A 13,442-nucleotide genomic window follows, 5' to 3' on the forward strand; every position below is an offset into this window, starting at 1 on the left:
TTGGAGATTTTTGAAAGATCTTTTAATTATTCTGAACCCGACTGCATCGGTCACAATCGGTGATGGATCGGAAAAGGAACGGAAATAGATTAATTTTGAAAATACTGTTTTTCGCACTTTTTCAGTCTTTTGACCTATATAAAATTCAAACGGTAAGAAATATCAACTTCCTGTCTTCGGTGACCCCCCTCAAATGACATTATCTCGAAAGTAATCACTTTAGTTTTCCCCCTCCCCTTTCATGCGCTTCCCATCCCCCAAAAATAGGTAAAAAATTAGGTTTTTCTAATTTTGCAAAAAATTTCCCTGACGATTTCCTTCATTTTTGGATATGTTTTGGAGGTAATTCAGCTGAATATTTCGTCCTTATCCTTAGAAAAGCCTTATCAAAAGCCTAATTTTCACCAGTTTTGAGAAATTTATTAATTAAAAGGTTAATGCTCAACGCACAATAACTTTTGTTTAGTAATGTTTTTGACATGTTTTTGACATTTCAATGAGAGTGAGTGAGATCTAGATCTAATCATCTCGCTCATACTCATGGAAAATTTTGAAAATATGTTTACAAATAAAAGTTATTGTGCGCTGATCATAATGATTTTTTGAAACCCTCTTCATGAACAATTTTCAACTTCAAGATGGTTTTGTGGTGATTTATAGACAAATTTAATTCGACAATAATTTTATATGCACCAGAAAAATTGTGATATATACCAGAAAAATAGGTATATAAGGCAGGGCTCTTTCTCGGGAGTTCGAGCAGCTCGCAAAACTTCGGACGCTTTGCCACCCCTTTCACTTCATAAGAGTAAAAGTAAACCATCCACGGAGACTAATGCCCACTCACTGAAGACTGAGGACAGTTAAGAGGCTCAAAGTAATCCTTCAGCACCTATAACGCTAGTAGGAGTTGGGAGTGTCAAAATAATACAGTAGAGTCTCGCTATAGTCCATATTTGGTTTCAAATTTGACACTTGGGTCGCACTATAGTCCATGTAATTTTTTAAAATTATCAACGATTTTTAGTATTGAAATTGCTCGACGGCTTCCACTTTCTTTGCGATTGTGGTATACTTGTCTTTGCTCTCTTCATTGTGGATCACAATTATCACAACTACTTAATAAAGTTTGACAAAAATATTAAAATTATTATGAATTTCGCATACTAAAAAACATATCCTAACTTAAAATCAGTGTTTTGAAATCAACGGTCGATAAATTGTGGACTATATAGAGCGATGGCTTATAGCGAGACTCTACTGTATAAAATTAGGACTAGTGAATCAACCTTTTAAGGACAAGAGTCTCACAAATAAAATCAAATTTTCTGGCATTTTATTAGAGCAAAACATAACTTTAGAAGGCCGTAGGAAATATATAATTTTTGGGTCAGCGGTGATCCAATTGTCCTTCAAGGCTTAAGGTCGCCAACTGAGTTGACATGTGTCGAATAGGCCGTACGTTCTCCACAATTTTGAAATTGTTATACTGAAAGTCACTTTGAAAAAAGGGAAAATCCGGAAAATCAGTCTAAATTTAAAGCTACAAAGAGACACAGCTCCATAAAATTTGTCAATAAGGATCAGCTCAAACTATCATACACTGAGTAGTAAGGACCATGGATTAGAAGTTCTTTGCATATTTTCTTTAGGAGGAAGTGGGGCATTTTTAAATTGCGTGAAATTGGGCTATTTGGCTTCTTTCACCTTTTTTTTAAATGAAATTCAGCCATATCATGATGCAATTTAGCTTCGCAATTGGTTTCTTGAGCTAAATTTTATCATAGTAATGTTATTCAGTTTCATTTAAAAAAGGAGAAAAGGACCAATTTCAAAGGTACTCCAATTTAAAGGTGCCTCACTCCCTCCCCTTCTTGACTCTAACGCTAGATTTTGCAGGGTAAATGTTCTGAAAAATCTACTTTAGTCTTGGGCCTTAACGTGATGAAATATAGATTAACCCATTCAGTCAATGTACCAGAAATACTTGAGATAGAATGTTCGAATTTTGGGATTAGTTTCCTACAGATTAATAGATGAATTTTTTGAAAAGAAAAAAATTTTATCCATTATGGGGGCGCGGGGAGCCGCCCTCAAACACGCGTCTTAACGGTCACTGAATTTAAATTCTGTACATTAATTTATTACAAACTCTATTGATTTAGATAGAGTAACTATCCAAGAAAACACATTGGCAACCAGAATTCAAATCAGGAAAGAGGATGAAGGTCAATTTTAACAAATTCGACGAGATGTCGAATTTTCCGTCCGCCATTTTGAGTAAAATTTTTGCATGACTTCACGCAAAGCGAGAAAAGAACAACAAAATGTATTCCCATCTCTGTCGGGCTATTTTTTCCAAGTAATTGAAGGACTAAAGTAACTAAAAATCCATTCCCGACATAAATTCGAATATTAATTTCCCTGGAATAAATAATCTAAAATCACTCAATTTGCGTATGATGTATAAAACCATGGTAAGGAATGGGTTAATTCAGTAATAAATTCGATTCTTCAAGACGACTAGTTTATTAACTCAATAATGAGAGTAATGGCCTCTACACACTAGAGAAATTTATGTCCATATTAAAGCAAATTCCCTACGATCGTGTATGAAAAACTCTTCAATATGGACATAAATTTTTCTAGTATGTAGAGCGGCTATAAAACATTTTATAGTACATATTTGTGTAGGTTTGTTATTAATTTGAATACTTTCTAATCTTTTATCTTATAATAACGTATCTATTGTATATCTTTTTACTTAATGTAATTTCATTTTCAAGTCAATAAAAAATTCAATTGCACAATTCCCGGCCTTGCATAAAACTTTTTGCAATACACCATTTTCCTAAATATGCTGTTTTATTGTTATTAAACCTAATAAAATGTCACAAAAGGATTCAAAATTTAAATATTCTAACTAAAGAAAACTGTATTGAACATTTATGAATATAATTAAAACTTCCGCTGATAAATATATCGAATTTTGCAACAAGTGTTGTCTTTAATCTAGAAATCCTTTTTCCAAATATTTTGGCAATAATTCCTGAATAGCCTTCTTATATTCAGGATGTCCGTAAATTTCTTTCCGAACATCCCTGGAAGCTTCTCCATTGGCCATTAATTCATCAATGGTGATCTTAGAAAAATCCACATGAACGTAGGGCATGAAGCATACAGCAATGATCATTTCTATAAAACAAAAAGACTGATTAATCTTCAAATTCCATAGAAAACTTCAAAAACATACCCAAAAATCCATGGCGGACAAGCTCAGTGTTGAAATCCAGCCTCGAGGGAGGTTTCTCTCGGATTCCAAGAGTTGTGTGAGCATTCACAAATTCGTCGTAATAGTGTGAAAGCAAGTCCTCACGGTGTTTTTCCAAGGTGTCCTTCGAAGCTACCATGTACAGCGCATAGATAACATCGAGGGCAGGCGATCCCCAAATGCATACCTGGTAGTCTACCTAGAAGGAAAGCCCAAGAAAAATCCAAAATCAGCTTAATAGGGAAGGGTAGGGCACTTTCAATTTTTGGATATTTCTTCTTATCTAATCAAAATGAAACTCTTTGGAATATCTTATTCTCAATAATTTCAAAACAATTGCAATAATTATCGAAGTAATAATTGTAATAATTTATCTAGTGGTTTCAAGATTAAGGTATTTAGCATTGGATCAATCCTAAGACAGTTTTGATAATTTTGCTTTATCTTTCTTTTAGCATACTTGAGCGGCTATTTCATTTAAGCTTACCGGAATTTATTGCTCATTTTTCTATTTTTACAATTTCAATTATTTGTCACATAAAAATTTAAATAATAATAGTATAACTCAAATAAAGAGATTTGTATGAGAGTAAGCTAGATTCTGAATCATTTATTAAAACAAATGTGATAAAAGATAAAAGTGATAAGAATGAACTGAGTCGCTTTAATCATAAAAAATCAACTTCATTCATTTAAATTGCAGTGTTTGTTTTTTTTTTTTTTGTTAAGTGAGTTTGCTTGAGAAGCTAAGATAGTATATTCAGGGCAGATTATTCAACGTAGAGATATTTATTTTATTACCCATTCAGTAAAATGTAATCTGCGTACTGAATCAGTTGCAAGTATTGTGATTTTTGCAATTTTTAAGAATAGATAGAATAAATATTTTGAAATTGTGGTTATTCAACAATACAAATAATTGAAACACAATTAATTCACAAATAAGAAGTACAAAATCGTTTAAACCTCACAAAACTTATTAATATTTTAAAAAAATTTCAATTCCGGAGTACTTAATTTTTTAGTCCCATATTGAGATGGAAGATTTTATTGAACTGGATAAGTTATTATTTACATATTACATAAACATGAAAAAAATACTTTTTGACTATTATGCCGGCTTCAGACCTGGGGTTTAGCCTAGTTCCCGAAAGAGTAAAATTTCAAAATAGTAACCAATTTTATTGATTTTTGAGAATTAACCAGATGATTTATACCCATAATATTCAATCCTAAGTCATATTTTACCAAAAAATCTAGATTGATAAGAAATAAGAGAAGTTAAGCCATATGGCTAAGCCTTAGACTTGAAGCCCGTACTAAACATCAAAAGACATTTAATTCCTTTAAGGGGTTATGTGGATCACGAAGACTAAAATAAAAAAATACAGCATATTCTCTCTAAATTTTCTTTTCAATATAAGAAAAAATATTTAATTTATGCCGTTAAATAAAAGTACAACATTTTAATTATATTTTCTGGCTTTTGAAAAATTTAATCATTGGGATCTGATTTTCGGAAGCCTTTTTGAAAAAAGCTTTGCTGTGCACAAGAGGTTCAATTAAAGAAAAGATCCTGGTAATATAGATGAGTTAAATTTGTATTTGAACATAAGGAGAATTTGAATTAGAACACCTTTAAAATTATGCTCTTTTTCTCATATAGAACAAATGAATATAAAATGTATTTTATTTTACAAAATGACTACCAAACACGGTTGTAGTCAATATAAACAGTGATTATGATTAGACAACACATCTATGCTCCATCCTCATTTGAAATTAACAAATTGGGCAATTGACCTTACTACTGAAAACAAGCTTAATTTGGTCAAATTCACATTCAGCGAGATTTCTACACAGTAGCCTAATCTATAAAATCGATATAAACCGGTAATTTAAGTGAGCAACAGTTTCAGAACAGATCAATAAGCCGTAGACTATTCGACCTAAAAGCCTTAGAAAGAAGTCGAAACCTTTATAAGGTTTAATAATCATATTCATTTGTATTAACTTAATCTTAACATTTTACATTAAAAACGGCCGCCAGGGACATAGGAACGCTTAATTATTGTCCAATAATGCAGTAATAACTATATGAAAACGAAAATATGTCAACAGATTGATGTTGAATAATAGGATGAAAACTCGGTTCTTTTTTTGACGAATTACAAGATTTACTTGACAAATATTATGTTTTTATGACTTATCGGTATTTTGTGAAACTGATCTTCAATTAGGCTAACAGTTTTAATCGATTTTGTAGGTTAAGCAACTTTGTAAATCTAGCAAAAAATTAATTTTTGACCAAATTCAGTTTTTTATTAGTGATGAACTTGGGATAATTTCTCATTTTTCTTAATTTTATGGTAGAATGGAACATTTGTGTAGTCTAGTCACTGATGGCCTACTCTATGTTTAGCAGACTGCTGACTTCTCGCCAGACCTCAGTTAGGGCAACGTTCTCAAATAGATTAGGGGTTAGATGAAGATGGAATCGTATTGTATTTGTACAAAATGGCTTTACGGCCGAAGTACAATAAATGAATTAATCAATCAATCAATCAATCCGTGTTTAGCATCCACTTTGTACACTGGTAAAAATAAAAGGGTCAAATTGACCCTTTTCGACAAAAATGGATCATATTTGACCCTTTGAAAGGTTCACTTGAATCTTTTGAAATTTCATTGCACATTTATCACAATAGATTACATTTTATCGTAAATTTATTACTCCTATCATATTTCTCTCATCTGAGCGAACACCAAAGATGACTTTTTCATTGTTTTTCTTCGTTTATTCCAGAGTTAAATAGGTGTCAAAACAGTGACCCTTTCAAAGGATCATCGGTGACCCTTTTATTTTTACCAGTGTAAAGCAAAATCCATTTTTATTCATTTTCTCTACATGTGTAGATTTTTTTTTGTTTAAAACTGTGTTTATTGGGGTTATAAATGAAAAAATACTAGAAGTGATCATGCAAATCGGACACATATGACCAGGAAAACGTTATAGTACAACCCTATTAACGTAAATTATTCATAAAATATGGATTAGGAACAAAAAGTGGCATTTAAACAGTATCGGCGAAAGTGACCCAATGCATCCTTTTTTACAAAAGCTCTAAAAAATATTTATGCTGAAGAAAGTAAAAATATAAAAGCTGAATTTTAGCACTGCAAAGTTGGTTTCAATGCCTCCGGTACTCAATCCGGCAATCAAAATTTGCATCCCATTCTTTCTCAAAAGATTTGCTTAGGTCTACCTCCAAAATTTAATTTGGTGCAATTTTCAAAAGAGGAAAAAAGAGCGAGAAAACTTTTGAAAAAAGGATGTGAGTTTGACTTCATGAAATTTCCCAGATCTGCCGGTGCCATAATATCAAATATTTCGATATTTTTCAATATTTTGAATATAAGAAATTATACAATCTTTTCCATAATATTGTGTATTTTATGATGATCAAACGGTCTTTACTGTGTTATCACACTTGCACATTAAAAATTTTAATATGATTCACATTAATTGTTGCTTGTGAGAGTCCAAATGTGTAATTTGTGTGTTTTAATCATTTTATATTCAAAATTTGATCTATTTGTTGATAAAAAGGTAGACTTGGCCCGCAAAATTTTATATAAATTGATTTATAGCATTAATGCGAAAAATTAATGCGATTTTCTCTTTAATTTTTTAATGTGAAAAATATTTATGACTTAGGTAAATTTAAACTTATTTTTGCAGGCCAAGTCCACTTTTTTATTAATAAATAGAAAAACCCCAAATATTAAGTGACTCAAAGACACAAATAACATATTTGGACGCTCACAAGCGACAATTAATGTGAATCACATTAAAATTTTAATGTGCAAGTGTGATAACGCCGTTAGTCTAGTGCAAATCTTATCGAAAATACCTCATTCTATATCAATTGATAACACTCACTAGCATGAAGTCATAGGCTGTCCCCTGTTTATCCGTCTTGAACATCATGTTTCTAAAGTGAAAGTCCCCATGATTGAGAACATTGTAGCCATGTGTGGGTGGATTAACGCTGTAGAGATGCCGGATTTTCCGGTGAAAATTTTTGTGGATGTTCTGAAATTTTTCCACGTAAGTCTCATGATTTGGCCAGGTGGTGATCTCATCGATAAGCTTACTGATGGAGTTCAGCATATGTTCAACTCCATCAGGTCGAACCCGAAATAGCCCTTGCTTGTAATCGGAGACTTCGTTTGTCCTTCGTTCCAGGAGCATTGAGCAAGCGTGAAATTTGGCCAATTTGGAGAAAACTAGCTTGGAATTTTCAAAATTGAGCTGCTTGCTCTCTTTGGCGAAACCCTTATCGGTGATGTCATCGAACACCAAGACATAGTTCGGACTCTTGGAGTGATAGATTAAATTGGGAAAGAAAACTCTCTCATCCAGTGAACATAAAAGAAATTTCCCAATAGCTGGAAGTGTTTTTGTGTACATTTCCACTTCTGTGCTGAATAGAGGATCCAGATTGCTGCTGGATACTTCTGAGGTAGCTGGAGTCTTTATAATCAATTTGATAGAGCACTCATTTGTGCTGGTAGACAAATTGTAGGATACATTTGCTGAAAAAATAGCACTTGTTGTGGGTTCACTCTTATCCAATATACTCTTGACATCAACATCCAGCACTTTTAAGCTCTCATCCTTTTCGTGTACTCTCAAGGCTTCTTCGAAGAAGCTTTTGTTCAACCAGGTGGGAATGAACATTTTTTGGTCTAATTCACGCACCTCCGATAAATTCGCTACTGACTTGCTCAAGAATATTTCCAGCACTGATAACATCCAGTACCTATTTTATGAATTTCTTATCACAGCTTTTGGCTTCCCTCAGTATCTATGCCACTTGTAATTATTCCGATTATGCTTATCTATCAACTTCAATCGACATTGCGATAGGTATATCTCTTTCTATAATGTTTGTTTTTTTTTGTGTAAAATAAGCGACTTTCGAATGTTATTTTTGCACACAATGTCTTTTGATTGCGATAAAATACCGAGGTTGTCGTTCTTCGATCGCAAACATATACAAGATTTCATATTTGTTTGACCAACGCAACGTGCACTTGAATTGTTTAAAAAAAATCAAGACAATGTATGTTGTATATCAAGATAAATAAATAGTGCAAGTAAATTTACTAATAAATTCATATATCAATAAATTTATTTACAATATTTAAATGCTTTATAGACGTGAAGAATGGCGAGACAAATAGATTGATTCTTGTTCTTTTGTATTATTTTAGGCGGATTCTTAACAACGTTACCTATTATACATTGAATTAAATTAAATTAAGTTCTTAAATTGAATTATATCGGCTCCAGGCAACCGATAAAATCAAGTTCTTGGGCACAATTAGAGAGGACCATTCTGTTTATATTCCACCCATATCTCTCTGTTTATCAAAATTCTAAATATTTTGATTTTAATTCAAAATTTGCACTTGTTTCAGAAATTTGATCTCATCTACAGTAAAATGATCTAGTTTTATTTGATCATTTTCGAAGATTTCCAAAACTGTCTAGAATTTGCTTTAAGCAACTACAAGTCTAACTATTGAACGATGTTTAAATCCCAATTGTTAATTTTCAATTGTTTCTGTAAAAAGAATATGAGTTAGGCAAGGAACATTTGTTAGAAGTTTTCATCAAAAATTGTTTTCATCTAAAATGTAAATAATGTAATATTTTTCAGTAATCTATGTACCTTTTCCTATAAGTATAAGTGTTCAAATTTCGTATACCAAATTATACAGAATAGGGGAAAGTGGTCTGCCTTTGAACGAAAAATGATGTTCAAAATTTGAGATTTTTTTCAGAGTAAACTACAACATTAGTTTTACTTTTCACTACACCAAAATATTCTCTTGTTCATTAAGCTGCTATGCTTACCCCATTCAGGACTCGCAAGTCCTCAGATTTTCCTGGTGAGGAACTTAAAAATATTATGTCGATATATTCAAAGGCAGCCTGCATGGTCTGCCTTTGAATGTGTTTGGGCAGCCTTTGAATCTTAATTTTTCACTGAGAATATTAGGGCTGTAACATTAAACGGCCCATAATTGATTAGCATGAACCCTAATGCACTCAATAAAACCACCACTGTAGTCAAAAGTCATTATACAACAACATTTTTTACATTTTTCTGAAGCACTGTTTTTCACTTGAAAATTTGTAATAAAACGCCATTGAAGTTGACAATTGTCGGTTTGAAACATCTCGGCCGGACCAAGATAGCATTTTATAAGTATTTGTATGACATTCGTCAGACCAAAGTAGGAGTTCTATTCTGCTCCCGGACAGGAAGCTGTCAGATGTTTCAATGCATGGAAAGAGAGGATTCAAAGGCACACAACATTAAGATTCAAAGGCTGCCGCAGAGCAATATTTGAAAACTTTTATCACTCACAAAATTTGTCTCATCTGAATCAAAATGTATTTGGAGAAATACCATCCAAGAATAACCTTCTATGACTCACAATAGAAGATTTGTTCGAAAAATTATTTTAATTATGAAAAAACACATGAATTGTGGAACATCAAAATTACAGTTTAGAGCTCAGATTCGTTTTTTTGCCCTAGCACCTAGAAAATAAGAGCTAGGGTCTGCATTTTTTGATGACTTGTGAGGATTATGAATAGCTATCTAATAGTTAATAGAAAAGAATTTATGCTTTAAAGAAAAGTGAAAAAATTACAATATTCAAAGGCTGCCGCATTCAAAGGCAGACCACTTTCCCCTACCCAAGAAGCAATTTTTTCTTAATATAGTCTTGTAGATTACCCTAAGTAAGGCAATATAGAACCAAAAATCTTTTTATTTCCTTATAACGCTCTTCTATCACTGAGATTATTGTAATTAAAGTGGCGCACTCTTAAGGATCTTAAGGGCTTCTATAGGAATTTCAACAGAAAATTCTCACTCTAAGTCTTTTAAAAGTGCACTAAACGACTTGCCTAATACTTGGTTCTATGAGGCAGCTATTTTGCTTCTTGGGTAGAGTGTCAATATTTTTAAAATACGAGTAGTGTCAATAGCTATACCTTCGACCCTACGAAGGACCTACGACAAGTGAAAACGTTGTAAAACTCAAAAAGAAAAGTGTTGTAGGTTTTTCAAACAAAATTTTTTGTGGGACTAATAATAATTATCCTTAATTTTTATATTGAGTTCAAGCTCTAACCCAGAGGCAGTTCTTCAGGTTCTTAATGGTTTTGCAGTTATGATAAATGCGTATTATGCGGCTTTCTAGACTAAACGTTTAGCCCAGTTAAAAGAGGTCTTGAAATTCTAACAAAAAACACGCTATTCTAGTGATTTGTCTTTAATATAATGTGGCATTTTTTATTAAACAGTTCAACTTTTTTTGAAATTTTAAATTGGAAAATACCAACTTCAGTTAACTGTAACAAATGAAGGCCTAAAATTATATTTATTTCAAAGTCCAAACGTTCCTCTAGAAATAATGTAGAGGAAGTTAAGCATACTAGCACCTTTAGAATTTGACTTTTAAATCGCACAGTGTTTCGCTTTATAAGTATCATCAGTGTCAGTGAAAAGTAAAAAGATTTTCCTGAAATATCGAGTGAAATTAATTAAATTCAATTGCAGAATTTCTTTAACATGAAAATATTTCTTTTGTGTCATTTAATTCACTTCTGGAATTAATATTCTCCCAAGCTAATTGTGACGGTTATGGGAGTTTCAAGAAGCTGATTGTGGTCTGATATGCTTGCGAGAGTCACGCAATTTTTTCATTCACACCAGACGACAATAGAAGTTCATTCGAGACCCTAAGACTTGATTCATTTTCTTCTGGTTGCCAGACTTTCGTGCACAAATGCTTCTATATACCTACCATTGAGATACCAAAGAAGATTCCCTTCTTATTTGGAGGGAGTTGAAGTTGGAGCATTCAAGATTGTCTTTTTATTTATCAGGTTATACAGATTTGCCTTCGACACGAAGAGATGAAACCGGTTGTGAACGATTGAGAAGAAATTTTCGGTGTTTGGTGTCGTGAAAATTGAAAGACTCGTTTACACCATCAACTGTTAAATGTCGATTTTGACTCAGTGGAATGTTTCCAAGACTTGAAGATCTTCTAAAGCACACGATATTCCCTCACTTGGAAAATATCAATGAAATTAATCTCAGACTCTATCGTCACTTTGGCGCACAATCTCAGCTAGAACGAGACTTCCTTTGACCATTTAATTCCATCAACCGTGTCCTTCCAATTTAAATGTCTCACATGTTGAAATGGTGTTCTTACTTCAATCTGCAATGCTTTTAAATGGAATTTGTAGGTTTTCTTTTTTAGTCTCGGTCTCTCTGACATTCTTGTTTAAAGTAAATGTCTCTTGGAAGTCAATTAGAGAAACAAATATATATAATTAAAACCTCAGACCATGATGTGATTTGTTAATAATCCTACATAAAAAGAATCTTATACAGCATGTTTCAATGTATTATCTGCTTCTCTGCTCGTCTCTTGTGTTTTTTTTGGGTCTTCTCCAAAGCCACGAAAACACTTGCTTGTCTCAACTACAATAAAAGCAATGAAGTCTGAGATATTTAGCTGAATGCTGTATTGATGTGCTGCATTAATAGAATTACATATTACAACAATTGCTTGTTAGTTTAGAAATTTGAGACCTTTGGCAATTGAACTAATCCTCTAGAATTAAATGGAACTTTACTACAAAACTTTAAATGAGCCTAAAATCGTGAAACTTTTTCACAGGAAAAAATATATAAATAGTAAATAGTAATACTTTCAAGAATTGAAGTAAATTTTATTTGTTAAAAATGAAAGCATTTTAATTTTACATTGTTTAATCAATCCATCTACTGTCACGAGAACTTTTGATAATAATGACGTTTTTTTTCGAATTATTCTGAAAACATCAGTAAAAATTTATTTAATTTATTTTGATTCAAAATATAGGGAGTTCCGGGACAATTGACATTAAGATTAGTGAAATAACACGATTAGAACACATAATCAGACACTTTTACCTACCATTATGAGCCAATTAGCAACATCATTTTTTAAATACGCCTAATACGCCTATATTACTTTTGACATGGTAAATTTTAGAACCTTTATTGTAATCTTTATTCCATGCAAACTTAAAAAAAACATTTCTTTTTTTCTAACCTATAGGGGAAAGCGCCCATGCTTTGTACGATCCTAAGCTTAATAATAACTAATTTTTTCCTTTGTTTCTGAATAAATGTAATTCTGCAGTATAAAAAATACTCTAGAATTCCTGTCCTAAAAAGATTACACCCCTTGACGCATCAGAAAAGAGTTCAGCTCCTTAATTCACTTAGTCTAAGTACCGTCAGTACCTACTGTATCAAAAATACCCTCGAAGTCCTAGAATCAATACGATTTTCTCATTAAAAAAAAAAATAATTTGAAAAATTTATGGCTGAAAAAAGTTTTAAAAACGATCCAAATATTTCTTAAATAATACTTTAAAATTATTCCAAGTTTAACTTATTTTTTGAGTAAAATTTGGCATAGTTAGGGTATTTTAAAATTAATACCACATTGAAACAGGATACTTCAAAGATTTTCTCTGTGTATGCAAGCGATTTCATTCAAATGCTTCATTTTGATGAAAAACCGAAACTTTCTTTTACAATGTAAGGGTTTTTTGCGTATAATTTTTGGATTATAATAAGTTATTGAGAAATTTGTGGCAACTCAGTCCTTTGTTATTCTCACATTAATTTTTTTAATGGATATATTTTTGAAATCGGCACCGAAAATGTTTCGCATTTATCACCTGCGCATATACAACAAATTTATGTCACCAATACGTAGGATACCCTGTAATAGAGCAATACATTTTCCTTAATTCGGCGATAGGTCTTTTATAAGAATTTTCAAAATTAAAAAGCGGTTACAATTGGATTAACCTAGAAAAAACATCAGTATATTTACTTCAGAGGTGTGCAAGAAACCGTTGAAACCGAATTAACGTCAAATGAAACATGTACGTCAAATGGTCAAAACGCTACTATAACAAACTTATTTTGACGTTAATTCGGTTTCAACGGTTTCTTGCAGACCTCTGATTTACTTAGTTTAATAAATCCATATAATAGTGAAATAATTTTTT

The 13,442-nt window shown here is 32.1% G+C and overlaps 1 protein-coding gene across 1 annotated transcript; it reads right to left on the bottom strand.

Moving 5' to 3' along the window:
• Positions 1-2,510: 2,510 nt before the first annotated feature.
• LOC129801594 (uncharacterized) lies at positions 2,511-8,076 on the bottom strand. Its single transcript, XM_055846820.1, has 3 exons — positions 7,215-8,076; positions 3,254-3,470; positions 2,511-3,195 (listed from the first exon to the last, which is right to left on the bottom strand). The coding sequence occupies exons 1-3, from the start codon at positions 8,013-8,015 to the stop codon at positions 3,008-3,010; spliced, it is 1,206 nt and encodes a 401-aa protein (XP_055702795.1). The 5' UTR covers positions 8,016-8,076; the 3' UTR covers positions 2,511-3,007.
• Between the last annotated feature and the right edge of the window lie 5,366 nt (positions 8,077-13,442).

This window comes from Phlebotomus papatasi, chromosome 1, assembly GCF_024763615.1.
Source record: "Phlebotomus papatasi isolate M1 chromosome 1, Ppap_2.1, whole genome shotgun sequence".
Classification (NCBI taxonomy): Eukaryota; Metazoa; Arthropoda; class Insecta; order Diptera; family Psychodidae; genus Phlebotomus; species Phlebotomus papatasi.

Bases quoted from the DNA above. Each gene is read 5' to 3' on its own strand.
- LOC129801594 (XM_055846820.1), bottom strand. From the start codon at position 8,015: ATGTTCATTCCCACCTGGTTGAACAAAAGCTTCTTCGAAGAAGCCTTG. The intron at 3,471-7,214 runs GTGAGTGTTATC...CTTTCCTTCTAG, and splicing joins CAGCCTATGACTTCATGCTA to GTAGACTACCAGGTATGCAT. The intron at 3,196-3,253 runs GTATGTTTTTGA...TTTGTTTTATAG, and splicing joins TGTCCGCCATGGATTTTTGG to AAATGATCATTGCTGTATGC.